This window comes from Eretmochelys imbricata, chromosome 3 (genome assembly GCF_965152235.1).
Source record: "Eretmochelys imbricata isolate rEreImb1 chromosome 3, rEreImb1.hap1, whole genome shotgun sequence".
Lineage (NCBI taxonomy): Eukaryota > Metazoa > Chordata > Testudines > Cheloniidae > Eretmochelys > Eretmochelys imbricata.
In genome coordinates this window covers 166,163,485-166,179,089 of record NC_135574.1, presented here as the reverse complement: position 1 = coordinate 166,179,089, position 15,605 = coordinate 166,163,485, and the positions used below count along the sequence as shown (strand labels likewise).

Below are 15,605 nucleotides of genomic sequence, written 5' to 3'. Positions count from 1 at the left end.
TGCGGGGCAGGGCTAGCCGGAGGCAGGGGGTGCGGGGCAGGGCTAGCCGGAGGCAGGGGGTGCGGGGCAGGGCTAGCCGGAGGCAGGGGGTGCGGGGCAGGGCTAGCCGGAGGCAGGGGGTGCGGGGCTAGCCGGAGGCAGGGGGTGCGGGGCTGGCTGGAGACAGGGCAGGGGCTGACTGGAGGTAGGGGCTGGCTGCAGGCAGGGCAGGGGGGTGCAGGGCTGGCTGGAGATGGGGGCTGGTTGCGGGCAGGGCAGGGGGTGCAGCGGGGGCTGGCTGCGGGCAGGGGGTGCGGGGGTAGCTGGAGATGGGCTGGCTGCAGGCAAGGCAGGGGGTGTGGCAGGGGCTGGCTGGGGGCAGGGCAGGGGGTGGCTGGAGGCAGGGGCTGGCTGCAGGCAGGGCAGGGGGTGGCTGGAGACGGGCTGGCTGCGGGCAGGGCAGGGGGTTGGCAGGGGCTGGCTGCAGGCAGGGGAGGCAGGTGGTGGCTGGAGGCAGGGGCTGGTGCGGGCAGGGCAGCGGGTGCGGGGGTGGCTGGAGACGGGCTGGTGCAGGCAGGGCAGGGGGTGCGGCAGGGGCTGGGTGCAGGCAGGGGATGCAGTGGGTGGCTGGAGGCAGGGGCTGGCTGCAGGCAGGGGGTGCAGGGGTGGCTGGAGACAGGGGCTGGTGCGGGCAGGGCAGGGGGTGCGGCAGGGGCTGGCTGAAGGCAGGGGATGCAGTTGGTGGCTGGAGGCAGGGGCTGGCTGCGGGCAGGGCAGGGGGGTGCGGCAGGGGCTGGCTGCAGGCAGGGGATGCAGGGGGTGGTTGGAGGCAGGTGCTGGTGCGGGAAGGGCAGGGGGTGCGGGGGTGGCTGGAGACGGGCTGGTGCAGGCAGGGCAGGGGGTGTGGCAGGGGCTGGCTGCAGGCAGGGCAGGGGGTGGCTGGAGGCAGGGGCTGGCTGCAGGCGGGGCAGGGGGTGGCTGGAGGCGGGCTGGCTGCGGGCGGGGCAGGGGGTCGGCAGGGACTGGCTGCAGGCAGGGGAGGCAGGGGGTGGCTGGAGGCAGGGGCTGGTGCAGGCAGGGCAGGGGGTGTGGCAGGGGCTGGCTGCAGGCAGGGGATGCAGTTGGTGGCTGGAGGCAGGGCCTGGCTGCAGGCAGGGCAGGGGGTGCGGCAGGGGCTGGCTGCAGGCAGGGGATGCAGTTGGTGGCTGGAGGCAGGGCCTGGCTGCAGGCAGGGCAGGGGGTGCGGCAGGGGCTGGCTGCAGGCAGGGGATGCAGTTGGTGGCTGGAGGCAGGGCCTGGCTGCGGGCAGGGCAGGGGGTGTGGCAGGGGCTGGCTGCAGGCAGGGGATGCAGGGGGTGGTTGGAGGCAGGGGCTGGTGCGGGCAGGGCAGGGGGTGCGGGGGTGGCTGGAGACTGGCTGGTGCAGGCAGGGCAGGGGGTGCGGAAGGGGCTGGCTGCAGGCAGGGGATGCAGTTGGTGGCTGGAGGCAGGGGCTGGCTGCGGGCAGGGCAGGGGGTGCGGCAGGGGCTGGCTGCAGGCAGGGGATGCAGTTGGTGGCTGGAGGCAGGGCCTGGCTGCGGGCAGGGCAGGGGGTGTGGCAGGGGCTGGCTGCAGGCAGGGGATGCAGGGGGTGGTTGGAGGCAGGGGCTGGTGCGGGCAGGGCAGGGGGTGCGGGGGTGGCTGGAGACTGGCTGGTGCAGGCAGGGCAGGGGGTGCGGAAGGGGCTGGCTGCAGGCAGGGGATGCAGTTGGTGGCTGGAGGCAGGGGCTGGCTGCGGGCAGGGCAGGGGGTGCGGCAGGGGCTGGCTGCAGGCAGGGGATGCAGGGGGTGGTTGGAGGCAGGGGCTGGTGTGGGCAGGGCAGGGGGTGCGGCAGGGGCTGGCTGCAGGCAGGGGATACGGGGGTGGCTGGAGATGGGCTGGCTGTGGGCAGGGCAGGGGGTGCGGCAGGGGCTGGCTGCAACCAGGGGGTCCAGGGGTGGCTGGAGACGGGCTGGCTTTGGCTAGGGCAGGAGGTGCGGCAGGGGCTGGCTGCAGGCAGGGGATGCAGGGGGTGCATGCGGCAGGGGCTGGGTGCGGGCAGGGCAGGGGGTGCGGCAGGGGCTGGCTTCAGGCAGGGGGTACGGGGGTGGCTGGAGACAGGGGCTGGCTGTGGGCAGGGTGGTGGGTGCTCACGGGGAGAGCAGCTCGGAGCAGCCCGAGCAGCAGGACGCAGCCCAGGCCCAGCAGAGCAGCCGGGGACCCACCAGGCAGCAGCGGGAGCCCCAGGGCCAGGGTTCGGGGGAGCAGCAGCAGCACAAGGGCTTGTGCCCAGGGCCAGGCAGCAGCCCACAGGGCTCCCTCAGTGCAGTGCCCCTGGCGGCCGGAGGAGGAATAACATCACTTCCCGACCGGAGCCCATCAAAGCCTCAGCACCCCCTGCAGGGAAGTGGGTTAACAACCAGTTCTGAAACTGCTTCAAAATTTAACAACTTGTTCGTGCGAACCGGCTCCAGCTCACTGCTGCAACAGGGTGACTTCCAATAACCAAAACAAATGTAATTTAATGGCCTGATCCAAATGCTGCTCAAGGCAACAAAAGACTGTCTTTGACCTCTCTGGGAACTAGACTGGATCCTATCTTAATAGCACTGTGTTCCAGATTAATTTCTAACTATGAGATTGTCCCCCCCCCCCCGATAAATTACAAATGCAAATTCAAATCAAATATAGCTTTTATATAAATATAAGCCCCAGGGGAAGCTTCATCACTGTACTAGCTTGTCTCAGCCTTTACCTGGAGGGGCCATCTCTAGTGGAGAGTGGGCAGTTCAGTCTCCCTGCCCAGTCAGTCCTTGGCGTCTGACACTGTAAGCAGTGGTGTGCATTATGATGGTTTCCCATGACGTGTCTACTGTGAAAAGAACTGTGTAGCCAGCTCATTCCCTGTATGCCTGTGAACAGCCATCAGATGATCACTGGTAACTTTTTGTTGGTCACTAGTGCTCTAGCTCAGTTCCATACTGGTGATCTAATGGTGAAAGGCTCTGAATCCCATTCCAATCCCTATTGTTAGGGCCTACTACTGTTCCAGAACACTAATACAAAAAAGAGGAGGGCCGATCCTGCTTCCATTGAATGGGAATTCTGCCACTGACTTCGATGAGAGGCAGACCGATATAGTATGTGGAGGGTTGTGCACCAATAGACAGTCTGGGTCTGTCTTTGTTAAGCCAGAAGAATGCCTCATATGTTGAATTTCAATCTGTCTTAATGGCTTCTGAGTATCTCGGAGAGCTGTGATTGAAGACAAATGAGTTCATGCATTGTAAACAGAACATACATTAAATGTATCTTTGTAACAGTCATAAACAATATGAATGTTGCCATGACGGATCAATCACTACTAATTTGGCAACTTGTTTATGCCAGTTGGTTTGCAAAGGCTCCCTGGCGATGGGGACATTAATATTATACCCACGCTGACTGCTTGTGGAACTGGTGATAATAATGAACTTATAACAGCAGTCAACAAGGGGCCTGATGCCGCAGCCAGTGGAGAGGCTGCAACAAAGGGCTTGGCATACACAGTGTCTAATCTTGTTTGTCTTCTCTGCCATTGGTATCTGGTTTTGTATTGTAAGTGTGCTCAGTGCTGCATGGAGCAGAGGGGAAGACTGTCTCTGTCCAAAGGAGAACATTTGGTGTGGTGTGTGCCTGAAATGTCCAGATTTTAAAGCTATCCTGTTTCTCCCTCTAGAAGTCTGTAAAACTCTGACTTAATAGTGCTTTGTGATGTGTTTGGGGCTTGCTGTGCTTGAGGCGAGTTACGCGTGTGGGACATCTTCCTACCTGAGCGAGACGCTCTCTCTGTGTCCTCAGAGTCCTAGGTACTTCCTTTCCTGGCTAAAATGTGATTGTGCTGCTTGTTACTCTGACTTAGCACTGGGAGAACGACTAGGATTCTGTTCTGCACCATCAGCCGAATCGTTACTGAATTCCAGTGACGGGGTTTCTGTTACTGACGGTGAGGCGATAGGAGCCAGACAAGACCCAGCTTGACTTTCATATGCTAGTTTGTCTCTGCAGATTGAGTTTCAAATGAGTTTGCCAATGAAGAGATGACAATAAACAGGGAACCCTAATGCCGTCTTTACTGAATTACTGCTCGGAAAACAGGCACGCTTTAAGATGGGTTTCACCATAATAAGTTAGGAGATGGCAAAAATAGGACACTGGGGGTTTGACAGGTGTACCTTTACCAGCCGTTCTAGTTCAAATGCTGATAATATTGAAGATAACGTTTCTGTGGTGCTGGGATCTCTTCCAGTTGGGTTGGAGCAGGAAAGGCTAAGGTTAAAGAAGAATTTCAAAATAATACCTCTCTCCCAACCCTTGAGTTTTTCAGCTACTACTGAACATGATTCTCTTTTATCTCTTGGTCTCTTCCGGTCCTCTTCCATGCTTTGTTTCTCTCTCCATCCTTCGACGGTGCCCAGCGATAACCTATTGACCGACGGCACTGTGCAGCAGCACAATAGCCCTTTCTCAGCTGCACCAAGACTGGATTGTTTGTGCCAAGCAATGGTGATGTCTCTTTAAAAGGATTGCAGACCTGAACCATCCAGTCCAGTTGCCCCAGGCACAGGGGGGCATTTTGAGCACATAACCTCTTTTCTACACAAAGAGCCAGAGCCATTTTAATATTATAGGAGGATACGTTAGAAGCTGCTGCTGTTTGGAAAGAAGGTTTCATGTACCTGCTGCAGGAGCTTGCAGAATTAATACCCCGTAGCATGGCAGTGCCCTGAACTGCAGCCTCATTCGGCTGCTGCCAGCGCCCTCAGGGACGTGTTTACCATGCAGTCCTGGGAGGAGAAGCAGAGGAGGGGAGAAAATATTGTATCTTTCCAGCCCATTTACGGCAGGGTTTTCAAAGCCACGAAGGGGATTTGGATTCCCATGGAAATTGGATGTCCGACTCTTAGGCAGCTTTGAAAATATCTCACCTGTTGGGCTTAATTCTGCCCTTGGCGGGGGAACCCCATGCCTGGGATTTCAGTTGGAACTACACAGCTGTGTCATAGGGTGGAATTGAGCTCTGAGTGTTGCAGGGAGTTGTCCTGCTGTGTGGGCTCATTAATGTTAGCAACAACAACAAACGTCAGAAAATGTTTCCAATATAGGTGTAATTTGCTGGTACCTCTGGTGTGGAGGGGCCCGGCTGTTGTGGAAGCACTGCATGTGGGGTGGTGGAGGATTTGGGGAACCTGCCCAGGGGGTCTTGGAGCCCAGCTCCATGGGTCCTCCTTGCCTGCAGCTGGGGCAGAGGTGCAGACATGGGCGGCCGGTGACCTGGCCGTTGGGGGAGGCTAGCACCCCCAGCCCCTCCCCTTGTGCCCAAGGCCCTGTCCCTCCCCTTCTGCCCTCCACCCCCGCAGGAGCTCAGTGCCCGGAGCACCCCCACCGCAGCCCCCGGCCCCAGCGCCAGACAGCCAGGAGGTGAGGCCTCGGCCCTGGTGCTCCAGGAGGCCAGCACAGCCCCAGGCACACCGAGTCCCTGCGGGAGCCAGGCCAGCCAGCCAGGGCAGAGAGCTGGGAACTGCAGGAGGGGGCCTGGCCTGGCCTTGGGGTGCAGCATGGGTGGGGTCACATGAGGCTGTTTGGGGAGGCACAGCCTACCCCTGCCTATAATACCCGCTGCCCATGCAGGCAGTGCAGAGAACTGCATAGCAAACAGCTCAGCTGCTAGGCTCTCGTCCTGGGAGAGGATTGGGGCTGCTGAGGGTGGTGAGGCATTAGAGTGTGCATACGCAGTGCCCACGTGGGGTTAGTTGTGCAAGCTCCAGTTGGCATGAGACGTGGCGCATCCACGATAACTTTTTCTTTGAGAATCCCGGTCTCTGAAGAGGAGACTTTGTGAACACAGTGAGCTGGATGCTGCAGCACCCCTTGGGACGGGAGTTTAACTCTGTGACTCCACTGGCAGGTAGCTCTCAACTTAGATGACGCTGCAGCAGGAGATACGAATGCTTACTTGAAAACGTACCAGCTTTTCCTGATCAAAGCAGAACTGTTGTCTTTTTAATAATAATAGTTTATCACTGGCATTTGTTTTTAAATCAAAATGTCATGCACATCTGTGGTGGTCTGAATTAATAACATATTCTGTTAATGTTGGTAAAATTTGTATTACAGTAGCACCTAGAGTCCCTATGCCCTGTATAAGCATGCAGTGAGAAACAGTCCCTTCTCCATCGAGATTAGTCTAAGGCTCAGATTCTGATGCCCTTATCCAGGCTGGGTAGATCCTTTCTCCTCGAGTAGTCTCATTGGTTTCCGCTGGTGCATGTTACTACTGAATGTGAGGGAGGGGCTCAGAATCTGCCCCTAAGTAAAGAAAATAGCAAAAGCCATTACTTGAAGGTGACCCTTCTGAGACATCTGGGTTCTCCCATACATCTGCTGCCACTCAGTCCTGGCTGCCCGTACATTGGGGCCTGTTTTTTATCCCCCTCCACTGTAAACTAGTGATTCTATTGGAATCAGTGGAGTTACATCCACGTGAATGTGGTTTGAGAGGCGAATTGGGCCCAATAAGACCAGAGGGGTTTGGCCCCTAATAAGGTAAGAGGAACTTTAATTTTTGTTGACTATTTTGACCAAAAGGACTGAAAGTTTTTTCTATCCTAGGTTAATGGAGACGGCTAGAGAAATGACCAGGGAATCCTTACCTATCAAATGCCTTGAAGCAGTTATCCTGGGGATGTATCCTTTTCTCCATGTGCAGTTTGTTCCAATGGGGGTAACCACTTAAAAATAATACTAGTTAATATATCTGCACTTTAGGGATGCGGGATGACAACCCCAGTGGAAGGTGAGTTAAGGGGGCTCCATGTGTCTAAGTGATTTTCAGTGATTGATTGAATAAAGGAATCCTCCTTATTAGGAACTCAGCATGGTACTAGGGCCTGAACTACTAGTGTCAATCAGCATAATCCTATTAAAGTCAACTCCATTGACTTTGACATCTGTTTACACCATCTAAGGATCTGACCCTAAATGCCTACATAAATAGCTGTCTAGTTCGGCTCTTAAACTCTTCCATCGCCATTCTGGGCAAATCATTAACAGCCTGTTAACTGAGTTTGAAATTCAGGTCTGTACTATCTAGGTTTCTATAACACATGCCCAACACAGTACTATCTGAGTCTTGCTGCCTTTTGTCTCTGATCCCCTGTAATTGTGCTGTGTACAGAACTAAGCATGTGCATGTTGTAATGTAGCCAAACCTTTAAACCACTGTAAAGTAACACTCTGGTTCTTATTCAAACCCAGAAAAGCAAAGGACGTTTAGCTTTCAGGGTGAGACTCTCTTCCTTGTGAATTAACCTGCTTTGTCCCAAGGTACTGTCGTAGCACAAGACTGGGCTGCATGTGCTGCTGCCTACCATGTGTGTTCTGATCCTGCTCCCAGGGAAGTTCAGTGACCGAGCATTGAGGGCCCTAAATGCAAAAGGATAGGGCTGTCAAGTGATTAAAAAAATTAATCGCGCGATTAAAAAAATTAATCCATAATAGAATACCATTTTATTTAAATATTTTTGGATGTTTTATAAATTTTCAAATATATTGATTTCAGTTACAACACAGAATACAAAATGTACAGTGCTCACTTTATATCTATTTTTGATTACAAATATTTGCACTGTAAAAAACACAAGCAATAGTGTTTTTCAATTCACTGCATACAAGTACTGTAGTGCAATAACTTTATCATGAAAGTTGAACTTACAAATGTAGAATTATATACAAAAAAATAACTGCATTCAAAAATAAAACAATGTAAAAGTTTAGAGCCTACAAGTCCACTCAGTCCTATTTCTTGTTCAGCCAATGAAGTTTGTTTACATTTGCAGGAGATAATGCTGCCTGCTTCTTGTTCACAATGTCACCTGAGAATGAGAACAGGCATTTGCGTGGTACCTTTGCAGCCAGCGTCACAAGATATTTACATGCCAGATGCATGAAAGATTAATATGTCCCTTCATTCTTCATCCACCATTCCTGAGGACATGCGTACCTGCTGATGGAAGGTTCTGCTCAATAACAATCCAAAGCAGAGCAGACTGATGCATGTTCATTTTCAAAATCTGAGTCAGATGCCACCAGCAGAAGGCTGATTTTGTTTTTTTGGTGATTTGGGTTCTGTAGTTTCTGCATCGGAGCGTTGCTCTTTTAAGACTTTTGAAAGCATGCTCCACACTTCATCCCTCTCAGATTTTGGTAGGCACTTCAGATTCTTAAACCTTGGATCAAGTATTGTAGCTATCTTTAGAAATTTCACATTGATAGCTTCTTTGCGTTTTGTCGGATCTGCAGTGAAAGTGTTCTTAAAATGAACAACATGTGCTGGGTCATCATCCGAGACTGCTATAACATGAAATATATGGCTGAATGCAGGTAAAACAGAGCTGGAGACCTACAATTCTCCCCACAAGGAGTTCAGTCACAAATTTAATTAACGCATTATTTTTTTAACGAGTGTCATCAGCATGGAAGCATGTTCTCTGGAATGATGGCCGAAGCATGAAGGGGCATACGAATGTTTATCATATCTGGCATGTAAATACCTTGCAATGCTGGCTACAAAAATCCCTGTTGTCACCAGAAAGCGAGATTGTAAATAAGAAGTGGACAGAATTATCTCCCAAAAATGTAAACAAACTTGTTTGTCTTAGCGATTGGCTGAACAAGAAGTAGGACTGAGTGGACGTGTAGGCTCTAAAGTTTTGCATTGTTTTGATTTTGAGTGCAGTTATGTAACAAAAAAAATCTACACTGTTAAGTTGCATTTTCACAATAAAGAGATGGAACTACAGTATTTGTATGAGGTGAATTGAAAAATACTATTTGTTTTGATTATCATTTTACAATGCAAATATTTGTAATAAAAATAATAATATAAAGTGAGCACTGTACACTTTGTATTCTGTGTAATAGAAATCAATATATTTGAAAATGTAGAACAACATCCAAAAATATGTATTAAATTTCAATTGGTATTCTGTTGTTTAAAAGTATTCTGTTGTTTAAAACTGCAATTAATCACGATTAATTTTTTTGAGTTAATTGCGTGAGTTAACTGTGATTAATCAACAGCCCTACAAAAGGGTGAGGTAAGATCTCGTGCTTTCTCCAGGAGAACTGTTTCATGACATTCGAAATGCTGATTCTATCACCTTTCCCTCTCTCATCTACCTTCCCCACGACAAAAATAGAAGCTTCGTCTAGTGTCTTCCATGCAAACTATCTGAATGAGGGCCAGGATCTGCTCCCAGTCAGACCCAAAAAGCCCCATTGAAACTGGGAATAGATTCAGGGCCAGAATCTTTACAACTTGATCTTCATTTGCAAAGATGTCTTTTAGAATACTGGTGCTACAACTGAAAGGAACCACAGTCAACCCTCTCCTTTGGATGGAGCTGACTTTGCCTGGCTAGTGGCTGTTGCGTCAGTGAAGTCCATGAGTGGTCCCTCAAGTCTACAATGCATTTGTGCTTGGTTAAAATGATAGAAAAGGGAAAAGAGACATTGGGTTTAATTCTGATCTCATTTGTGCCTGCTTTACACCCATTTAACTCCGCTGACTTGAATGGTGTTGAATTTATACCTATAGGAAAGTTCAGAATCAGGACTTCAGATGTTCGTTATCTCTTGCCTGATGGTTTCTGCCCTCTTGGACGTGAACAACCTTTCCGACAGGTTTTAAATAGGGGTGGGGAAGTGGCTCATTTGGGTTTTCCTGGAATGTTATTAAAGCCTCAGGGAGCCATCTGTGGGACGAAAATAACATAATTTCTGATCATCTGATAGTATTTCACTTTCTGGATGGTAGAAGTAGGAGGGAAGATCAGATCTTATATTATTTTGGGCTCATAAAAGTAGAGAGACAATCCCCACACCTAAAACTTCCCCACCCTCCCAATGAAAATCAAAAGGACAGCAGCTAGTACAGTGACTATGCAGGTCTGGGAATCCTATGCACACTTGTAGTGTCAAGCTGTGAGGGCCAAAGACTGACTCCAGGAACAAAAGAGATGATCTGTGATGCCTGTAATCATGGTGTTATGTCATATGCCATCCTATTATTTATATACACATAAAGAGATGGGAATGTACTTGCATACATACAGAATGCTTATAGGCATGTCACCTAAATATGATGTTGCTAGGCCTAGTAGAAAAGTTTCTGCTGAAACTTTTTTGTCAGAAAATTTGGTTTTCAAGGAAATGACCATTTTTGTGGGAATTGTCTGCTTCCCTTGAAAACTTTATTAATTTTTAGTCAGCAAACTGAGAGCCCCCAAATTGGAAACTTTTAGCAGTTTTTGGATAATTGTTTTGGCAGTTTTCAACAGTTTTCAGTTTTGGCTGAAATTTTTTGACTTTCCTACCAAAAAAGCACAATTTTTCATGGAACATTTGACTAAAAACTGCTTTCCTGTTAGTTTCCCTAGACAACCCCACCCATTTTCCAGCCACCTGGCATTGCTGCCAGGGAGGGGATGGAACCTCCTGTAGGAGCTCCTTCCTCTTGTAGACTTTGAACCCCCAGGAACTAGTAGCTGGTCCAGGTGTCATGTGCATGGCTACATGTTCAAAACTCACCATCAAAATTTCTTGTGCAAAGTGTGATGCCCCCAGGGCCTGTTTGTGAATGTAGTTGCTGGGTGCTGTGTAGGAGGCATGCTGAGCGAGCCGGAAATGTGCCGGGAGGGCTCAGGCTCGTTTGCCCCCGAGCCTGGGCGGGGAGTGGAAGCTGCCTTCCAGCCAGGCTCTCTCAGGCAGCTGCCAGCCTGTCACTCTGCAGAGTAGCGTCCCAGCGGCCGGAAGGGCCTAGTCCTGCCCTTTCTAGGTCCTGCTTCTGGTTCCCCAGCCCCTTTCACTCCCTGGCATCTGGGGATGTCCCCCTGATGTGTCGCCCAGCCCTGCCCTTGCTCCGCCTCTTCCTGCCCCCTGCTCCTCTCCCTCTCCCCAGTGCCTCCTGCACGCCTCTGAACAGCTGATCCTCAGTGGGCAGGAGGCGGTGGAGGGGGAGGAGTTGATTGGTGGGAGATGCTGGGGGAGGGGAAGCAGGGGCCCGCCGGTGAGTGCTGAGCACCCACAATTTTTTTTCTGTGGGTGTTCCAGTCTTAGAGCATGCAGAGTCAGTGCCTATGGCTGGGAATGTATTTCTGTAAAGGGACTTGGCAAGGATGGTCTGAAGGTCCTTTCGTGACAAGCACCGGGGACCTGATCCAAAGTCCACTGACGTCAACGGAAGTCTTTTCATGGACTTCATTGGGCTTTAGATCAGGCCCGTGGTATATTTTAGCAGTTTTGTCATAATCTATGGATTGCCCCCAGACACTGTCCTCTCTGTGCAGGCAGCAGTGAGCGTGAGCATCTGTGGCTAGGTTTCCAGTTAGGAGAAATTATTTGTCATTCTCTCCCCCCTCCCTCTCCCGAATGTCAAGATGATCTTTTCAAACGTGTCTGAGCCATGCATCCCTGAATTTTGCGTTGCCCTCCGGTTCCCTTCTCTGCCTGTGGAAATAAGATACTGGTTATAATAACTTCTGTGTGCTGACAAGCTTCCCCGTTGCTTGGCTACCAAAAAGGGCATAGACCAACACAGCAGCCCTCTGTGGGAGTCTTTAAGCTGAGACCTCCTAGCGCAGAGCAGATTAGGGAGATGTCACTTTAATCAGGCTGCTTGCCAGCTTATGCCATCAGCTTTTACTGAGACTTTTTTTAACCACTTGTGCAATCCTTCTTCGTGTCGAATTAGGTTTTACATAACGTCCTTTCGCACTAGACGCACCCCAGAACATTTGGATACGGGAGGAGTTAGATACTGATACTGGTACTGCGGTGCCTGCATATGCAGAGAGAGCAGCTCTTCTGTGCTTAGCAGAGGCTCTCCCACATCCATGGCTATTCGATTCCTAGCAAATAGAGCTGGGGAGGACCTATATAGGTCTCCTTGTCTATGCATCTATCTAACCGAACTACCTGCTTAATTGAGCCCATCTAACTATCTGCTTCCATGGCCTCACCCCGTCATCACAGGCCCAGCTGTGCAGGAATGAGCCCCCTAACGCGTTCTCTGTGCATTGTTCAGTCCAGGTTTAAATCCATCGAACAATGGAACTTCCACCCCATCCACTGCGAGACAGCATTAGAACTAGTTCTGTTCAAGGATGGGAATAATGGTGAAGGAGTCAAAGCTAACCAGAAAGTGCTATGGGAACCTTTTCCACCCCAAATTTGTCTTATTAAAACAGGTGAAGGTAAGAAATCATAAACGGGGGGGAGGGCAGGTCACCTAGGAGGAAAATCTTATGTGCAATACGGAGGATCAGATCCTGAATTGGTATAAATCAGCTTATATAATCACTGACTTCAAAGTACCTACCTCAATTTACACCAGTTGAGGATCTGACTGAGAGAGTATATTTAAAGAAAAAGCAAAGCATTTGTACGGGGAAAAGAGACCAGCATATAACTATGCTAGGAAGGTGAGAATTGAGGAGATTTAATGGCCTATTGTACCTGCCATTTATTTGATTAATGGATACCAGTTTCAAAGACACCTGCCACAGCTACCATCCTGGATCCCTGTGTTTCCACCTGTCCTGCAAAGGATTTTGTGGCCTGCAGGGTGAATCCCATTGATTATCACTGAGTTCTGTAAGAAAGATACTCCCTTACTGCAGGAAAACTGGACTGTTGAAAGAGTTCTACTTAATAGCTAGAACCACTCGGACAGCTAATAATAAATGCTGTGAAAAGGAGCAAGAGGAATCTCTGTCAATGGGCCATCTATGTAACTGAAAACTCCTGGGAATCTTTAATTCTAGTTGGACTCTGAAGGTTGGCACTCTAGGAAGGGCAACATTGGCATGGCAGGTTTGAGAGGAGAGGCCCACCCATCTTCTCCCCTTCCACTGTCTCAAGCCCTGGCTGTATTCCTTGGGAGCCATAGCTGTCATACACAGAGGTTCTCATTAGAGAAGGACTGCGCCAAAACTCTGGATCCAAATACTTGGAGATCAGGTCCAGATGTGAATAATGAACTAGACCAAATCCCTGGATCTAAACATCCTTGGACTCTGGGGAACTTGGATCTGAATCCACATTAAGTTGCTTGGGGCCTCTCTGATTATGTACAGCTGGCCCTGTGAGGCCCTCTGCCTCTCTGATATTGCTAGCAGTTTCATGATGCTTTTGCAAGTAGCTTATCCATTTTTGCTGAAGTCTTAAACCTTCTCTGACAAACTTGTCAAGGGTGGGAGGTTTATTTCCCCCTCTGCCGCCTTGTTCCAAGTTAGCAGCCTCACTCTTGTCAACCTAAATAAAGCCGCTTCCCATTTTGTCTGCTCTTACCCCTCAGCTTTTCTAACTAAGGATGAGTGCAGTGCCTTGTGACATCTCCTCCTCCACAGCAGTGAGCACTCCAGAGGCCTTATGTGCAGCTCCCCTGGCCTGGGGCAAGGGCAAGAAAAGAGGGTATATGAGAGTCCTGTGTACTCCAAGGCCAGCTGGTCCTAAATTCAGCAGTGACCCTGGAGTCTGGGTGCTGGGGTGTGTCAGGCTGGAGATATGTAAAATGATGGAGGATTTTAGTGAATTAGTTGTGAAAATGAATAGCACAATCAGTACAGCAGGGGCTTGCAAGTTATCTGAAGTAAATTCAATGTGATGCTTTCTCTGCTATTTCAGTTTTCATTCAATAGGACATAGATGTTTGTACTGAAAACACATAACTGCATCTAAGAGCAAATCTGGATATTCTGGCCATGGGCACCGACTCCACGGGTGCGCCGGAGCTGGAGCACCCATGGGAAAAAAAATAGTGGGTGCTCAGCATTCACCAGCCACAGCTGTTTGGTGGCACCCCGATTGGTAGCGCCCCCAGTTAGTGGATTGGGGCACCGCCAAACAGCTGTTTAGAAGCTCGGGGAAGAGCTTGTCGGAGGGCGGAGACTAGCGAGTGGAGTGCAAGTGGGGGCCTCTGGGAGGGGGAAGAGTGAGGGAGGGAAGAGGTGGAGTGAGAGCGGGACCTCAGGAGGGGGTGGAGAGAGGGCGGGGCCTTAGGGAGAGGGTGGAGGGGGGGCTGGAAGAGCCAGAGCGAGGGTGGGGCCTTGGGGGAAGGGGCGGGGCCTCAGGGCGGAACAGGGATAGAGCACCCCTAGGGAAAACTAAAAGTCATCGCCTATGATCCTGTCCACTGAGGAAGGAGATGTTATGGCTTTTGGTACCTGGGAAGGTGCTGTAGATAATTTGGGGTCTGAGATAAGTGCACCGAACTGAATTTTTCTGATAAAATCACCATCAGTGAAATATTTAACAATACTGGCATTTAAACTGTTGTCCTTAGTTTCTAGAGCTAATACTTGAGCTGAATGGAACAATTCACACCTTTCAGAGCTACTGTTTCAAGCTGGCTGCAGATTTAGGAAGACATTGTTGCACTTATTTATGCTCAGATTCTTATTTTCAGGCTTTTCCTGTCAACTATAAGGACACAGTTTAGTACTGCCCCCCACATCCCCCGCTGTGAAAGCATAGATTCTGGAACTTGGATCTGGATCTGATATTTTTGATGTCTTGAACCCTATGTTTACGCTGGGTTGAACCCAAAACTAAACACTTCCCAGGCTTTGAGAGAAACTCAGGTTCAGGTCTGAATTTTGCAGCTGGGCCATTTTGCTTGAAACAGACTCTATGGAAAGATTTGTCTCTACAGAAGTTACTCCTTTGTGCAGTTCCTTCATAGTCAGCTGGAAAGTCCTGGCCCTCCGATGAAGTGAATTTAACTTGCCGAGCATCTCATATCCATTTTACTGTATAAATACTTTAATGCCAGCCGTTACCCTAGCATGGTTAAGGCCAAACAAGGTCAGTCCCCTGTTGTTGTCCATATCTCCTCTCCATGGGAAAAATTCTCAAGTCCTTATTCAAGGAAAATCCCATGCAGGGAACTGACATCCGGGCAACCTTCCCTTCATGGAGCTTGCCCTGGATCATTCCTTTGGTAGGGTGTGTGTGCGAGACTTGGCTCTCAAAGCCCGCAAGTATATAGTGGCCCTTGGCATATCTCTGTGGTCTCTCTTGGGGCCCCTCCAGCTCCTAGCAGTTAGCTCCAGAGGAGAATTCCCTGCTGGCTCTGTAGCTGTCCCTGGTTGGAGGGAGGGCTTCACGCTGCAGAAGGGGAAAGTGCTTAAGTTAATACCGATAGAGCCAGTAGATAGTGAGCCCAGCAAGCTGAGAGGAAATAATGCTACAGAGAGCATCCTCTCCCACAGCAGTGAATCGCAACCTCTGTAGATGCCTGGTGGAGGAGCTTCCTGAAGGTCCAGGAAATGGGGGTATGATTCACTGAAGGCAGCAATCCTGTCTGCCCACCTCTGTTCTTCCCCAGGACTGCCAGGTGTTTGTTCCCCTCTCTCTCAGACTGGCAGAGGGGGCAGTTTATGCCTCAGTCTTTATTCAGTCCAAGCTCCCATCAAAGTCAACAGGAGTTTGGCCTGGGTACAAACTGGTTAAGGCCTTCGGGCCTTGGCCCAGTCCTACATGCTCTGTATTGTTGGCTCTGTATAAAT

General features: G+C 50.4%; 1 protein-coding gene across 2 annotated transcripts in view; it reads left to right on the top strand.

Moving 5' to 3' along the window:
- The window catches only part of VASH2 (vasohibin 2), a 64,905-nt gene that overhangs the window by 28,641 nt on the left and 20,659 nt on the right, over positions 1-15,605 (top strand). Inside the window, exon 4 of one of the 2 annotated variants that reach the window (XM_077811953.1) lies at positions 6,649-6,723. The exons of the other annotated variant lie outside the window; for it this stretch is intronic. Coding sequence (XP_077668079.1) covers positions 6,649-6,723 — 75 coding nt within the window. The remainder of the gene's footprint in view (positions 1-6,648; positions 6,724-15,605) is intronic. 2 annotated transcript variants of the gene reach the window in all.